Source organism: Meriones unguiculatus, chromosome 2 (assembly GCF_030254825.1).
Source record: "Meriones unguiculatus strain TT.TT164.6M chromosome 2, Bangor_MerUng_6.1, whole genome shotgun sequence".
Lineage (NCBI taxonomy): Eukaryota > Metazoa > Chordata > Mammalia > Rodentia > Muridae > Meriones > Meriones unguiculatus.
In genome coordinates, this window is record NC_083350.1 from 137,062,712 (window position 1) to 137,079,750 (window position 17,039).

The following is a 17,039-nucleotide window of genomic DNA, read 5'->3' on the forward strand; positions in this document are numbered from 1 at the left end:
AAAAATTCCAGTAATGGGGGTCATACAAACCAACACACATCTCCCTCCTTTATCCTGTTTTTTCTTCTTCTCATTGAATAAAAATAGAATGTTTAGCCAAAAGCGACTTGTTAGGAAAACTATTTGAGCACTGTTTTCCCTCCCCTGGAGTCCTGCTTCTCGTCCCTTCTATAGAGTGACAGTTGATTAAGGATCGTCAGCAAACAACTGTAGCTTTCCTTATGTCTCAGACCTGGGGAAAGAGAAAGCTCATTAAAAACATTAGCAGGCTAACTGCTGTGGCATCTCACACGGGATCACGCAGCAGACAAAAGGCATTAGTGGGAACATCAGGGAAGTCCTCTCTGGAGGTGAGAGAGACATTTGTTATCATTAACTGTGAGAATGATGCTGTCATTGTCAAAGATATGAAGCTGCCTCGTCCAACACCCAGTTGTTTTGTTTCATCTTTGTAAAACATAGCATTAACACCAGTGTATTAGAGACTTTTCTTGTTGCTGACAGAAGCCAGTAAGGCAGAATCTGTTTATTTCGGCTCAGAGTTCTGAAGAATATAGTCCATCATGGCAAGGACATCACGGCAGCAGGAACAGGGACTGTCTGTCATGGCATGCACACAGCCAAGAAGCAGGGTGATGGATGTGGGTGCTCAGCCCCCATTCACCTTTTTGAACAGTCTGGGACCCAAGAGTGTGGAATGGTGCTGTCACTTTTATGGTGGGTCCTCCCACCTCAGTTGCCCTAATCTAGATACCCTCACCAACAAGCCCATGGACTTGTTTCAGTGGTCATACTAACTAGCATCAAGTTCACCATCATGACTCTCACAAGCACGCTAACATAGCATTGAATGGTGTCAGCAACCCCGTGAAGGCATATATGGTTGTGGACATTTTTCTGGGTAATGTTCATGAGCATAAACAGTCAGCATTTACCCTAATCCTTAAAAAAGACAGGCAGACACACAGACAGACAGGGCATGTAGCAGTTTGTCAGTCTGTTCTTATAGCTGCTGACCCATGCTAACTCACTTTGTAGTGTGAGTTGTTTGAGTCATAGTCTCGAGTGCCTTTCTGCAAGCTGTCTCCTGGGGGCATTGTGCCGATTTGAGCTGCTGCTTAAAAGCTGGGTGCTCATACACATGGCATTGCTATCACGCGATGCAAATTAACTTCAAATTATTCCTTAAGACAATTAGAAAATATATATGTCTGAAGATGCATTTTGTTAGAAATTACAGTTGTATTGCAACAATCTGGATTCTGTTTCAATAGGCAGTACTCGTGCTATTTATTTGTTATTTTTAACATTCCTTTCTTTATGCAGCAATAAAGCCTTTTGTACCATTAGGATAATAGTGTGGCCATTTTCTAACAAGAGTTTCAAAAAATGTTTTCTAGATCTATGGGTAACAGAAGTACCTAAATCAAAAGCATTTGTCTTTCTACTTTATTAGTTTATTTATATATACATAAACGAGACTTGAGAGCTGGGGACGTGACTCCCTGGAAAATCCTTTCTATGTAGGCTTGAAGGATCTGAGTTCAGATCCTCAGCAGCTGCATTGTGCTAGGTAAGCACAGAGGCCTGCTGTCACTTGGCAAGAGGAAACAGGAATCTCTGGAGAAACTGGCTGGGTAGAGTAGGCCTGTCAGCGAGTTCTGGATCCTTTGGGGATCCATTGCCCTAGGAAATAGGATTGAGAGACATGAAGAGAGACTCCTGAGGTCAGCTTGGGACCTCCACAAGCACACATAGGCCCTCTCACCAGCACACATACATGTGCCCCACACAATCAGGCACAGAAACACACCACACAGAAGAACAATTCTTTGGAACTGCTTACAATAAAAGTCCAGAGACAGAAAAGACCCAAAGGAAGAAGACAAGGCGAAAGTAGGTGCTAAGTAACACTGGACTGAATCTGAGCAGAATGAACAGGACTTAGGCCACGTGCCCTATTGAAAAGTAAACTCAGGCCAAGACAGGATGCATGCCAGTGTAACCTTTTTAATCGTAAGCATGTGCACAGTGTAAGAATCAGAAGGAAACATAATTGGGAAATATCCTCAGCATTCTAAGAATGCAATTGCAACATTTGTATTACGAAAGTCTGTAAAAGTAGCTTTCATTCCCCTGAGGTAACTGTTATCTCTGAGGCTTACTACCTCTGTCTACTAACCTAGGCAGACTCCTGGAAGCTTTGAGCCTCCATACAATCTAACCTAAGCCTAGAATGTTTTCAGCCTCTGAGGCTTACTGTTTAATTAGTTCACCTTTTCTTGTTCTTATTGAGCTCTGGGCTGGCTGGTTCACCACAGCTGTTCTGGCTTAAACTCCTCTCCCAACTAACTTATTCACGCTGGCTTTTCTCTCAGCCTCTAAATTGCTCTGTTTGGCCTCAAACTAACTCCAGAAATCTGCTCTAATCTTCTAGCTTCTTCTCATTCTCTGGCTCCTTTGGTCTTCACCTGAGTTCTCTCTGCAACCTGTCTCTCTACTACTGCCCTGGTAAAACTGCCTCTTTTCCTCTCTGTATGGCCCTGTAAGTAGCTTCCCTTTCCTCTCTCTTCTTGTGAGAATTGGGTGTATTCTATTATGTCAAGTCTTTCTCTGATTCAACACTGTTTCTGCCACTCAATTAGACATCACTTTCAAACATGAGTGCTTCTTTCTACAAACTAACTTTACCTTCATTGCTTGGGATTAAAGCATGTATCACCACAGGTCTAGACCTAAACTTGTCTTTACCTGAAACTTGCTGTGTACCAAGCTGGCCTTGAACTCAGATCTGCTTGTCTCTGTCTCCTGGATTAAAGGCGTGTTTGTATTCATTCCATGGAGATCACACAGACCTAGAAGGTCTTTGGATGTGTTCTCTTGCCAGAACAGCTATGTTCTGAATTAACAGTCCTCTACAAAAACCACATAGCCCTCTGCTTCAGAACGATGTGATAAGCACTGATGATGTGATTCACATGAGACCTGGAGCCTGATGATGCTTTCCATATTCAGAGCCATTTGCTTTCCTTGAAAGATTCAGTGGCCTGAACATATACACGTGAAACATTTTTAAAATAATCAATATAGCATTTGTTCCCTCCTTCTACATATTCTGTGGGACATCCTACAGAGAAAACAAGGCCTTACACACGTTTCCTATTTTTCTCACAGAACCAATTTTTCATAAGCTGCGCTGATGATAAAGTCGTATTCAACAAGGTGGGCGACGCTATTGCCCAAAGAATCCTGAAAGCCCACAGGTAAGGCTGGTGCTTGAACAGAAGTTTGAGCTGATCTGCCGTAGCTGCTCTTGCTTCACTGTGGAGGTGGCCACCAAAAGCTTGTACTGAAAGTGTTGTTGTCTTGTGAGTCAGTTGTTGAGAAACTTTCAATCTATGGTGGAGTGGCAGGAATCTGAACTTTTCCAGATACAATCAGCTTCCTGGCCTGCCTCCTCCCCATGTATGAGGTTTTTTGCTCTGATTTAGTGAATGGCCAATACTGGGCTATGCTCACACAAACAGAACAAAGCAGACAAAATTTTGCCACAGAGTTATATTTGAATTCGCGTTTCCATATCTCATATATCTTTAGCTCATGGAGTTATGTCTCAACAGTTTTATTCTGATCATAACCATATACTGTGCAGTCTTCTTGTGTTTTGACTTGTGTGTGTGTGTGTGTGTGTGTGCGCACGCGCGCTCACGTGCTTGTATTTGTGTCTAATTTGAACTCTATGCAAAAGTAGCAGAGCAGAGCCATTATACCTTACTACTTAAAGTCTTGGAATGCATGCAGTGAAGAATATAACATTTATACATATTTGGAGGCGAAACCATTTTTTCCTTTTCTTTCCATGTGCTGGATGACAGCTTCCTAGAGAAAGGCCACTGCATTGTATATTGCTGCAAAGATGGGCCCAAGATTGTGTGACAGTCACCTGGAACAGCACAGACAGCTAGGAACAGTATCTGTGTTCTGCCTTTAAAAGCAACATTCACTCTTTGCTCCCTCAGACACTTTTTAAAGTCACCAGAGCATCTGTTGCTAAAAAGGTTTAGAAGCAGCCTTGCTTGCAGTTGGACATACAAGTGTACACAGGTTTTTCAGATTGCCAGTGTTCCGAGTCTCTGGAGCAATTGATGCAAAATTTGAAAAAAAAAAAGTATTATTTTTTCTGTCAGCTTTGACATTAACTGATACAGAGGGACCCACTTTGTTTAGAAAGCACATTTGGCAAAAGGAAACAGACCAACCATGGTCTTAATGAAATTGAAGTGAAGTGTTAAGTTGGCAAATGGGTTCATTGCCGTGAAGGGTGGGTTGTGAATGTTGGAACTGTGATTAACTAATAAGTACAATTACATGAACATGAATTTAAGTGGTCTCTTAGTAGTTCCCTATAGTACATAGGGAGCTGCCAGATTGGTTTGGATATTTTGGGAGCCTGAGAGTATACACATGTGAGGATGAAAGAACATGTGTGTGTGTGTGTGTGTGTGTGTGTGTTTGCCAGAGGACAGTCTCAGCTGCCATTCCTCACATGCTATTGATTTTGACTAGAGAAGAAGATTGAACAATTGATTAAAATGTACAAAATGATTCAAGTCAGAAATACCATAGAATGTGAACCCTTGTTGTCAGTAACTTCAGGCTGAGCAGGGAAGGTAAAAGACATCCTCAATTGAAAAAAGTATGTCCAAGAGAAAGACTGAACTTAAAAAAAAAATCAAGACTCCTATTTAAATAAAATGTTTAGGTTAAGCCATGAATTGTGGTGCACACCTTTGGTCCCACCAGACAAGCAAGTTTAAGGCCAGCCTGGTGAGTTTACATAGTGAGTTCTCGGGTAGCCAGGACTATGCAGAGAGACCCTGTCTCAGGAAGAAAAAAAAAAGGTATTCTATCTACCTGTCCTCTATCTATCTATCTATCTATCTATCTATCTATCTATCTATCTATCTATCTATCTATCATCTCTCTATCTATGTATCTATCTTTTTTTGAGACAGTCTCTCACTATCCTAGAATTCACAAAGTAGACAAGGCTTTGTGTCCAAGTCCTCCCCACAGATGCTTCTGTGTTCACCTCTCAGCACCAGGATGAAACTCTGTACTCTCATACCTAGCTCTTTGAAACATGTGGACTCTGAGGAGTGATCTCAGGCCAGGCCACCATGCCTACAGCACAAATGTCTTGCTGACTGAGCTGTCACCCTAGCCCAACAACATTTTTTTCTCTTCCACTTCAATTTGCATCTAAAATGTGGGAATATCCCTAAAATTCTAGTATTTTAAAGCAAAACAGAACTTTGATATTCTCTGATTACATATTTCCCAGTAGTCATGTGAGCTGATTCTGAAGGTAAAAGAACCATACAGTGTGGGAAGGGCAGTGTCTGCCTCCAAATTTACCTTTTAGCTCTCACCGGATAGGATAACGTGGAGCCTGTGGGCTAGTTTTCTTAGGCAAGGTCAGGGCAGAACTCAAAGCCACATCTTGCAGGCTACCTGAGGTGGGGGCCGGAACCTGCTCTTTCTCTTCCTTCATAGATCTCCCTTGCCGATAACACATTCTTCTCAATAAGTCTGGTTTAGTTAGAAGAGCTAGAGCAGAAAGCACATGCAGGGAAGTGATGTCAGCAGACTGCTAGGTCTGACCAGAGAACAAAGGCCCTCAGCCAGGTCCCTCTGGTAGATCTGAATCTCTAAGTTGCCAGCTCCCTCTCCTAGGCTATCTTGTGTGTGTGTGTGTGTGTGTGTGTGTGTGTGCCAGCATTGGAATAGAGCCTCATCCCAGTTCCCAGCGCTGTTTACTTTTGGGTTCAGAGCCATACTTCTTCAGAGAAATAGAATTCTGTTAGGTCTCTGTGATGTGAGCCATGACCTAGAGTCTCAGCTGGGCTCATTCCACTGTGAATGAAGAGAATCCAGGGGAATTGCTGCAGAAAAACAACACGAATCTGTAATACCTGAACCTGTGTCAGAGCTGAAATTAGCTCCCAGCCTACTTGAAAGTGACAATTTAAATGTGTCTGGGACGGGCAAAATGAAATCATGACCTTCTACGTCAAATTACCTCTTTCATACCATGGCTGAGTAACGCAAGGGATAGAGTAATACCAACTTATCTAGACAGACACATCTTAGAGTAGTTTGTAATGAATTAATGGTATCTGGGGACCATCTCAGGTCTTCACCTATTTTGACATGCAAAATTCCTCTGCTTCGGTAGAAAGCCAGGAGATGAGGGATTATCAACAGAGACTTGATATATAATGAAAATGGACGGTTGACTTCATGTGTCTGTTAATACTGAACAGTGTTGGAAACTGTAACATTAAGCCACTTTTAACATATGCAGTTTGAAAACATTGTTTAACTTTTCATGATGGTTCTTACAGCTCCAGGGGAGTCATGGTTGGCAAGTAAATGGCTGCTGTAAGCAGTGGACAGTGGTGTGCTCTAGTATTCTGGGGGACCTAGGACACTTTCCTGCTGTGTTATCTACAGATATGAGGCCTTTTCAGCCTGTCAGCTTGTTTTTCTACTGCTGTTACTTCACCAGCAAAGAGAACAATGACACCATTAAGTGTGTGCTTATGATAGCAGTTAGGTTGATAAAGTACTAGTCAGTGTAAAATTATTATAGCATTCTTGGGCTGTCCATCATCTGGAAACAAACTACACATTCTAAATCAAGAGCCCAAGGAGTAATAACCACTAAATCAATTCCTATTTGCAATACAACAGAAAGATTACCACTAAAAAAAAAAAATGTTTGGCCATCCATATTTTAAATCGTTAGGTACATTCTATAGACTAAAACTTGCTTTAAAAAAATGTTTTTAATTAAAAAAAATCCCTACTTGAGTTCTCAAACACTGTCTTATAACTGAAGAACTCTGCCTCTGGGTAACCTGCCAGGACTGTAGCAGATTCCTCTTTCCAATTGATTTTTATATTCTCTTTTTAAAAAGTCTTATTGCATTTATTTGTATGTGAGTATTTTTACGAGAAGTCACACACATGCCAGATTGCATGTGTGGCCAATTGAGGACAACTTGTGGGAGTCAGTTCTCTCCTTGCCAGGTTGGCAGCCAGCGCCTTTATTCACTGTGCCACCCTGCCTGGATTTCTCATTGAGATAATGCCTGTCCAAGCATCATAAAATAAGGGGATCCATGTCAGTTCAGTTTTGTCTTGCCTTCTGTTAGGTTGCTGTCTGTACTGTCATTCTTGAGTGATAACCAAAGCTTTAACTTAATTGAATTAAAATGTTAGGAGTAAGTTTTGAGTCCTTTTTTTCCTTTTTATTGATTTATTTTTTATTTATTACAATTTATTTACTTTTATCCCAGCTGTAGCTCCCTCCCTCATACCCTCTCAATCCCACCCTCCATCCCTCTTCTCCTCCCATGCCCCTCCCCAAGTCCATTGATAGGGGAGGTCCTCCTCCCCTTCCATCTGACTCTAGCCTATTGGGTTTCATCAGGACTAGCTGCATTGTCTGCCTCTGTGACCTGGTAAGGATGCCCCATCCCCTCTCAGGGGAAAGTGATCAAAGAGCCAGCCACTGAGTTCATGTCAGACAGTCCCTGTTCCCCTTACTAGGAAACCCACTTGGAGACTTGGAGACTGAGCTGCCATGAGCTACATCTGTTCAGGGGTTCTAGGTTATCTCCATGCATGGTCCTTGGTTGTAGTATCAGTCTCAGAAAAGACTCCTGAGCCCAGATTTCTTGGTTCTGTTCTCTCCTTGTGGAGCTCCTGTCCCCTCCATGTCTTTCTATCTCCCCCTTCTTTCATAAGATTCCCTGCACTCTGCCCAAAGTTTGCCTATGAGTCTCAACATCTTCTTTAATACCCTGATGGGTAGAGTCTTTCAGAGGCCCCCTGTGATAGGCTCCTATGCTGTTCCCTGTTTTCTCCCTCTTCTAATGTTTATCCAGTGTGCCCTTCTGAATGAGGATTGAGCATCTTCCCTAGGGTCCTCCTTCTTGTTTAGATTTTATTATGTTTATCCTATATTATATGGCTAACATCCCACTTATAAGTGAGTAAATACCATGTGTGCCTTTCTGCTTCTGGGTTACCTCACTCAAGATGATATTTTCTTGTTCCTGCCATTTACCTACAAATTTCATGAGTTCCTTGTTTTTAATTGCTGAGTAGTATTCCATTGTGTAAATGTGCCACAATTTCCGTATCCATTCCTCAGTTGAGGGACATCTGGGTTGTTTCCAGATTCTGGCTATTACGAATAAACCTGCTATGAGCATGGTTGAGCAAATGTCCTTTTTGTATGCTTGAGCATATTTTGGATATATGCTTAGGAGTAGTATAGCTGGATCTCGAGGTAGCACGATTCCTAACTTTCTGAGAGAATCTTTCTGATAGGTGCTTTTCATGGACTACTTCATTCAATCTTCACCATTGTGGAGCTGGATACAAAATGCCTCTCACCCTAGAGAGGAGGCAGTGGAGATTAGGTGATTTACACAAGACCACTGACAGGGGAAATGGGACTCAGACCCTGTTCCCAGGTACTGTGAAATATCTCCCATAGGCTTGTATGTTTGAACATGTGGACCCCTACCAGTGGGCTGTTTTAGGTTGGGGGTCCTTTGGAAGGCAGAACCTCACGGTGGAGCAGGTGGACCACTCGTGTTCGGAGTGAGTTAGTATGATGGTGGTGTGTGTTGGAGATGGTTTCTTGTAGTCAAAGTTAATCTTGACATCAGGGTGTATATCTAAGGAGGATCTCTCTACTCCTCAATCCCCCCTTGAGATTACAGTCATGTGACAGCAGGCTTGATTTATGCAGTGATGAGAACCGAACCCAGGGCTTTATGCATGCTGGGTAAGCACTCTGCCACGTGAGCTACATCCCCAACCCAGGCCTTGAAGTTTTATAGCCTGGCCCTATGTCCTATCCACTCTGCTTTCTGACTGAAGAGACAGTTGTCACCAGCAGCCTTAGACTCCTGACAGCATTTGCTCCCCACCATGATGGACTGTGTGCCGTCATACTGTAAGCAAAAATATCTCCCTTAAGTAGCCTTTTGTCGGATATTTGGTCCAGCAACAAGAAATGTAACTACGTTACCAGGACCTTAGCTTCTGATCTTCATCGCCAAGCTCCAAAGCTCCCCTTGCTTCTAAGGAAGCACATTTTCTATAAGCTTTCAAGGAAGCTAAGAGAACTATTTCATTTAAACCACACAAACATCATGTTTCTTAAGGTAATTATTTGGTGGATAACGTTTCTTTTGGTTAGAGGATATCTCTGTCCTATAATTCTCCTATCCTATAATTTCGGTCTGTGGAAAGGCATGCCTGGCTTGTGAAAGAGCAGTATGCTGAAGGATTTGAGCTGCAGTTATCAGAAAAAGAAGGGAGAACATTTTTAGTCTGACAAGTGCCAGCTCTGCTTTTTTTTCCTGTGGGCTATCATCTTCCAAGCTTTGCTCTTTTTCCCCCCTGTGGGCTATCATCATCTTCCACGCTCTAGAAAAACTTCAGAGGTTACATCAGTGCACAGAGGACTACAAATCCTGGCAGGGGAAGTTTTGTTTGGGATCATTTTATTGCTTTTATTTTATTCCAAAACAATCTTATAAATGGTCATTTCATGCTCTAGATATAAAAAGGAGCATGAGCGTGGGGCCAGCAATCATTTTGAGCCTAAGTTTATATCCTCACTAGGGTTGGGTGGAGAACAGTTGTTTTAATAAATCATTTTTGGTGTCTTATTCAGAGATATGTCTTTGCCAGAGATTATCAAGGCTGGGGTCAGATTGAAGTCAGATATGCCAGGCTAACCCAACCTTTTTACCCATCAAAGCTTGACATTTTCAAAAGAGGAACAATGAAACACTCCTGTGTGTCTGGACATACCACAGTCTCTCACAGCTTACACAGCCTCTTGTACAGTTGGTAAAGACTGACATTGGGTCAAGTAGACATTTCTAGCTTACTGGTAGATATTAGACAATTTCCACATTGACAAATGAAAAAAAAGGGGCAGGGGCAGAAAGATATAATCCATCTTAAAAGGTTTGCTAACCACAAAGTGAAAGGGGTTATGTCTCAAGAGGCCTCGGATCTGAGTCCAGCATAACTGATCCCCCCACAGTCTAAAGTCCCCTCTCTGAAAAGTGCCTGGAGCTTCCTTCATTTCCTACAGCGATTGTCATTGCTGCAAGCTGTGTCCTCAGCTCAGAGGATACAGAACTGTTTGCAGGGATGAACTTCCCACCCCGGCTGCTCATCACGGCAGAAGCACACTGAGCTTCTTTGGGGTTTCCTTACAGGTCCTAAGGTACAGCTGCAAGCTGACCCTGCTTCTCCTGAGACCCAGCTATGAGCTGACCCTGCTTGTCCTAACTGCCCAAGACTCAGGCATGAGGGAGGAAGGGTTAAGAAAGAAAGGGTTTCATAAGAAAGAGCAGGAAGGGACAGAGAGGCCATTGCCCACCTGGAGGGAACTGCTGTGCTGCTTTTAAGATGCAGCTTTGTGGCAACCAAAAGCCTTGAAATATTTGTTTTTTTAAAAGCCCTCACCCATGGAGTGGAGAGAGAGCTCAGTTAGTAAAGCATAGCTGGATAAGTGTTGAAGACTGACTTAAAAATCCCTATAACCCACATAAAAAATGCAGGGTATGGCAGGACAAATTTGTGATCACAGTTCTAGAGCCTCAGACAGGTGAATCCCTGGGATCCCTGGCTGGCCTCACCCAACTGACAAGGCAGGGAGAGACCCTGCCTCAAAGAACAAGTGGACAGGTGCCGAAGGTAACTCCTGAGTTTGACCTGTGGTTTCCATATCCATAGGATACACATGTATGTGCATTCACACACACATGAAAACTCACACACATACAAATAAATACAGAAATACCATATAAATAAATAATATGGATGTGGGTTGGGTCCCATTCTATCTCTTCTGGAATTCTGCTCAGGATGGAAGAACAAATTTTTACTAGCTCACTCTATTATTTTTTTAAGACCTATTATTTTCGTTTTTTGTTTGTTTTTGACAGGGTTTTTCTGTGTAATAGCCTCAGCTATCTTAGAATTCACTCTGTAGACCAGGCTGGCCTTAAACTCAGAGATTTGCCTGCCTCTGCCTCTTGAGTGCTGGGATTGATTAAAGGCGGGCACTACCACCATCTGGCAATACTTACTATTTGTATACATGCATGTGTGTCTCTGTAGGTGTTTGTACATTAGTGCAGTTCCTGAAAGGTCCAGAAGAGGGCATAGGATCCTCTGGAGTTGCTATAAGCCTCATCTGACTTGGGTGCTAGAACCCGAAATCCTCTAAAGGACTAATGAGGAGTCTTAACTCCTGAGCTATCTCTCCAGCCCTGATCTTACATTATTATACCCCTGCCTCAGCTCTCAGGGGTTTCGAAAGTATACATCTGTGTGCCCTGGTTCCATTCTGCGTTGCCACCCTAAGAGCAATGCCTGCTTCACAGTTCCAGGTACCAAACAAGGAAGTTAGACAGACAGACAGAGAGAGACAGAGACAGAGAGAGTGAGTTAGTTGACTGGGCATCTTGCAATTAGCCACTGTGTTTGTGTTGTCTTACTACTTTGTTTGGTGCCATTTTAAACATGGTGTCTGAAAATATTTTGCTGTTGAGTGGTTCTAGTGGCCATACATAATGTAGTTGTCTTTCTATTGCTAAACATCATTGTTTAGCTCTTGCAGGTCACGTTGCTGTAAGAGTTTATGAATTTTAAAAGAAAAACATGTTAGCAAGAATCTTTAAGATGTAATTTTGTAAGATTATATGTTAAGTGGGGTGGGGAAAGCAACTGCCCATTTGACAGGCATTCCTCACGGCTTGCTGCCTACCAGCTCTCATACTGCATATTGCTTTTAAGCAAGCCAACTTGAATGCTAGGGACTTATTCCCTGAGGGCTGCAGATGTTCTACAAGTGCTGTTTGCAGAGAGACTGGAACCTTAACAGCTGAAATTCCAAGGACTAGACATACTGACACCCACTTTTCCCTTCATTGGCTTCCAATCGACCTCAAGTTTGTAGGTGAAATTCCAGAGTGCCCCCCCTTTTTTCAACAGCAGTGAAATATAAGTCATCTCTGCTAGTTCGTGGAACATGCCTAACATTTTCATCACGCATGAAGCTAAGAACCACCACGTCAAAAGTGGCCAAAGGCCTCCATAGCAATGAGGCAAGGTAATGTGGAGGTCCAGTCTCACGGAGCACAGTCTGCAAAAATGCTTTATGGCATTTTTCACAGGCCATGTCTCCATCCTCACATGGGCTTTCCATTTTAAAGTCATTTTTACATTATGAAAACCTCAGGGACCACAGGAAACGATTTCCTACAAGCAATATCACCAAGACTGGGCCTTCAAGAGCAACAGTGCCAAGGAGTGATTTATGTTGCATCAGTACATATTTATATATATAATCAGTATGTATATATATTTATGATGAAGTAATTGTTTCACATACATAAAGTCAGAAGTCATTTAAATTCCTGTCAGCAGAGTGCTGGTTTAAATAATAAGGGTCAGAGATGCAGTAGACTGCCCTGTCCCTGTTGTGTTCTCATGTGGCAAGGGGTCCTGGGATGTACCATTAAATGCTTTAAAAAAAAAACCCAAACATTCAGCGCATTCACAGCATGCTAACCATGTGGAGAAGAGAGGGACACATATATGTGTTTAGATCATGGATGGTGTCTTAGGACACTCTTTCATGAGTGAAAGATTCTCAGTGAAGGGAACAGAGGTAGGGACAAAAAGGAGGGACGGTGTTGTTTTCTCTGTATAATCTATAGTGAATAAATGTCACACTGTGTCACTCACTGGAAAGTATGATTTATTTGTTGGTTCCTTGGAGCACTAAACGTAGAATAGCCCTGTGACCGATATTTCCATTCTTGGGTGCACACCCACAAAGAACGGAGAATGAGGTAACAGACACAATGTTAGGCAATGCAGACTACTGAATTTGTTTTTGTTTTGGTATTTGTGAGGTTTTTTGAGGTGGGTCTAACTTTGTTGCTCTAGCTGGGGTGGAACACACTGTGTAGACCAGGACAGCCCGGAATTCCCAGACATGCACCTGCCTCTGAGCGCTGGGATTAAAGATGTGTCCCACCAGGCCTGCCTAATAATGCAATACTAATAGCAGATTTTTTCCCAATACCCATAAGGCAAAGACAACCCAACTGCCCACTAGCAGATCAAAGTTTATACGTAACATAGAATATTATTCAGCGACAAAGCAGAAGGAACTTTGACACGGCCATAGTCTGAATGCACCTCAAGGGTAAAACAAGTTAGACAAAAAGGACAAGTTGGCATGTGACTCCACGTATATGCAGAATCCAGACCAGCGATTCATACAAACAAAGTAAACTAGAGACCACCAAGCACTCGGGGGAGGGAAATTTCTATCTGTGATGATGAAAAGCTTTGGATAGGGAAAGTAATCAGATAAATTTATGATCACAATTAGTGATGAAGACTCTTAGACTTCCAATGGGCAAAATGCCCAGTTTTGCATGTTACGTATTTTACCGTAATGAAAATTCAGATTAAATGCAATTAAAGAGAAAACATCAAGCACAGCTTGACTTGTTCTCTGCTGAAACATTCTTTCAACCTGATCCCACCCCCCAGCCAATAGTGCTCGCTTAGAGTGTGGGTTCTTTGCTGAATGCTGCCGAAAATAGAAAGCTATGCGAGCATCCGCTCCGTGTGCTGGAGCAGGCTTGTCACTAATGAACAAGGCACGGAGCCTGTGGGTCCAGTTCCTGGTCGCAGTCTGTGGGAAAGAAGAGGCAAGTGTGACGGTTCTGACTGCAGAGTCAGGTAGCTTCGTCGGGTGAGGTGACCTGAAAGTGTTGTCCATTCTGGGGTAGTTGCTGAGCCGCCAAGCTTCATGAACAGAGGTGGGGGACAGTGGTCATCATGAGAGTGTGGGGATCTCACTGGAGGATGGTTTTGGCTAGAAATGCAGTGTGCGACCTTAAATGTCCCTTTGCGTTCATCGTGACTTTTCAGTGCTGGCTGTGGGAAAATATCTTAGGGTTTCCTGCTCTTTCCCTTGTCCTGTTTACCACTGAAAGACTGCCTTCTCCCCTAATCAAGCAGATAACTAGGGCTGCTCACGGCTTTGTATTCTTCCCAAGCCAAACCATGTTCGCCATCTAGTGAGTAACCCTTGACATTACAGCAGCCCTGTCAGGCTCTCCTCACTCCCATCCCTGGACTGGACTTCTGTCACACACTGCCTTGAATATGAGAACAATTCAGACACAAAGAGTCAGGTCTGAGCCATCGGAGTAGTGAAAACTCTCATGAGAAGGGACTCTTCCGCTGTTCCTAAGATGATGAGCTGCGGCAATTAAGTGCTGAAAAAGGTTTTAAGCAGATGACACTTGAGAATTAGCCAGCATCCAGACTGTATCGGAGCAAACTGGGTTCCCACCATCAAACATTTCCAAGCTTCCTCTTCTTCCTGTGTGTTCCCAACAAAGCCAGAGGCTTTAATAGTTGGGACTCTCACAGTAAGTACTGCCTAGTGGGCTATCCAGCCTGTGGCCACGGACAGCTACAAACACAGCCTGATGCCAATGTTAGACTACACAAAGCCTCGTGAGAGAAAGGTTTTCCCTGACTCTTTTGAACCATTCTCCAGCATGACCTTAGTAGATGACAGTGACCTTCTTCAGGGCCAAAAGGTCAGACATGCCCATCGGAGCATGATATTCTGGGTTTCTGACTACATGTCAAACAAGAGAGTTACACTTTCTTCTCTTGTTAGAGCTCTCGATAAGTAGCTTCATTTTCCTTTGAAAGGTGGCCTGAAGATACTGCTTTGCATATGCTGGGGTTTTAAAATGCACACTAGCTGGGGCTGGCTCAGTGGGCAAAGGTGCTTGCCACACAAGCCTAGTTGCCCCTAGTTCAATCCAGGGATCCCATGTGAAAAAGGTGGAAGGAGAGAACCAACTCAATAAAGCTGTTCTCTAACCTCCATGCGCTCAGCGGTAGCGTATGTGTCCCTATGCCCATGCACACAATAATAATTTTTCAAAAAATAAAATAAGGGCCACTGAGGTGACCCAGCCAATAAAGGTACTTGCTGCCAAGGCTGGTATTCTGAATTAGATCGCCAGGATTTATGTAGTAGAAAGAGAGAACAAGTTGTTCTGTGGCACACGTGCACAAATACACACACACACACACACACACAGGGGCATGTGCGTGCATAAATATTTAAAAAATAAAATAGAAGTTGAGATTAGTCACTCAGAATTCTTGAAGAATCCATGGTAACATTCTGTGGCTGGAACCTCAGCATTCCTAAACAATGATGATTCTGTTTTGGAAAATACGCTGCATCCTGTGTGAATGTTTGCTTCCGAGACATGGGCACTGGGAACCCCACAGTTATGAATGGAATGCCCACAACCTGCCAAGCTGTGGACTGCATCCCTATGACTGTAACTCCATTTGTCTGTCCTCTGTCTGTCTGTCTATCTATCTATCTATCTATCTATCTATCTATCTATCTTTCATCTATCTATCTACATATGATGCATATATTTAAATTAAATAAAATCTGATTTAAATTTGTAGGCAGCGATAGAGATGGATAGTCTTGTTGCGATAACTTTGTTAGAAGGCCCTTCCTACGCCCTCTTCCGTGAGACCAGACAGGACTCATTTGAAACTGCCTTCTTCCTGCAAAGGGTTGTGAGTGTGTAAGAGAATGCAGACACAGCTTTCACTTCACTGTCAAATTAAGTTTATCATTTAGCCTAGTGCTGCGTAGTGACAGCCGACATCCACGACTGAGCCACCCAAGCTGAGAGTAGAAGGTCGTGGGAAGCATTCTCTTTGTCTTTAAAGCCCCTGCTTTAAAGCCTGCTTGGCTGATGATGAAACTGGTTTTGGTTTGTTGTTTGTTTAGTTGTTTGTTTGTTTGTTAATTTGGTGAATTTCTGTGCATGCGGCTTTTGCAGGGAAGGCCAGAGATATCGGGTGTACGTTGTGATACCGCTGCTGCCAGGATTTGAAGGAGACATTTCCACGGGCGGAGGGAATGCTCTACAGGCGATAATGCACTTCAACTACAGGTGCCCAAATTTTGGATCATGGATGGAAGCCACACTTGGATAATGGGTTATAGGCCCCTTGCTTGTCCTCAGAGGACTGCAGCTGATTCTGATGATGCAGCTTAAGGGTGCCATTGTGGGAGGTTGTGGCCGTATTTGCTGCTAAGCCTCACATGGCCCAGGCTGGCTTTGAACTCCCTATGTAGTTGAGGATGACTCTAAACTTCTGATCTTGCCTCTGCCTCCTAAGTGCTGTAATTATATGTGTATGTGCCACCGTGCCTGGTTTGCAGAGCAGGGGAAGAGCCCAGGTCTTCATGCATGGGATTAAGGCATGTGCCACAATGCCCAGCAGTTGGTCGCTTTTTCCACGGACTCTTCCAACTTGTCTGTATATCTGCCAGGATTTCAAGTAAAGATTGGTGCTGATAATGTTTTCCCAGGGGTAAATTCACCTGGGTGCGGTCTAAGTATTTTGACTGAAGATGGGTTCATATCTAATGTTATCTGAAAGTACAAAACCTTTTTTTTTTTTGAGCTCATGTCACTTACATGATGTTTAATTGTACTCTATCTGCTTTCTTGGAAATTCAAACATTACTCTTGGAATAATGTTAGTTGTGATTATTTTTTATGACTGTTTTCTTGAATTTTTTTTTTTTGAACCAGGTGAATGAAATACACATTTGGCTTTGTTCAGAAACCTGAACTATAATCTTTCATTATGAAAAAACACCCCTATTTGAAGGCTATCAGCTCTATTGTTAATTACTTTTAGACAATAGGCAGGTTGAACATAGACTTTCCCCCCTTCTGTTTTAAATTCTAAAGTTCTTCTTAGCACATACGAATTATAGATAAAAATGGATTTCTTATAACATTTTCTTACATGCATATAATTTGATTATACCTACACCC

At 42.8% G+C, this 17,039-nt stretch overlaps 1 protein-coding gene across 5 annotated transcripts in view; it reads left to right on the plus strand.

The window, feature by feature from the left end:
* The window catches only part of Pld1 (phospholipase D1), a 215,427-nt gene that overhangs the window by 166,050 nt on the left and 32,338 nt on the right, over nt 1–17,039 (plus strand). For all 5 annotated transcript variants that reach the window (XM_060378160.1, XM_060378159.1, XM_021645734.2 and 2 more), the window contains 2 exons: nt 3,175–3,263; nt 16,029–16,142. In XM_060378160.1, coding sequence (XP_060234143.1) covers nt 3,175–3,263; nt 16,029–16,142 — 203 coding nt within the window. The remainder of the gene's footprint in view (nt 1–3,174; nt 3,264–16,028; nt 16,143–17,039) is intronic.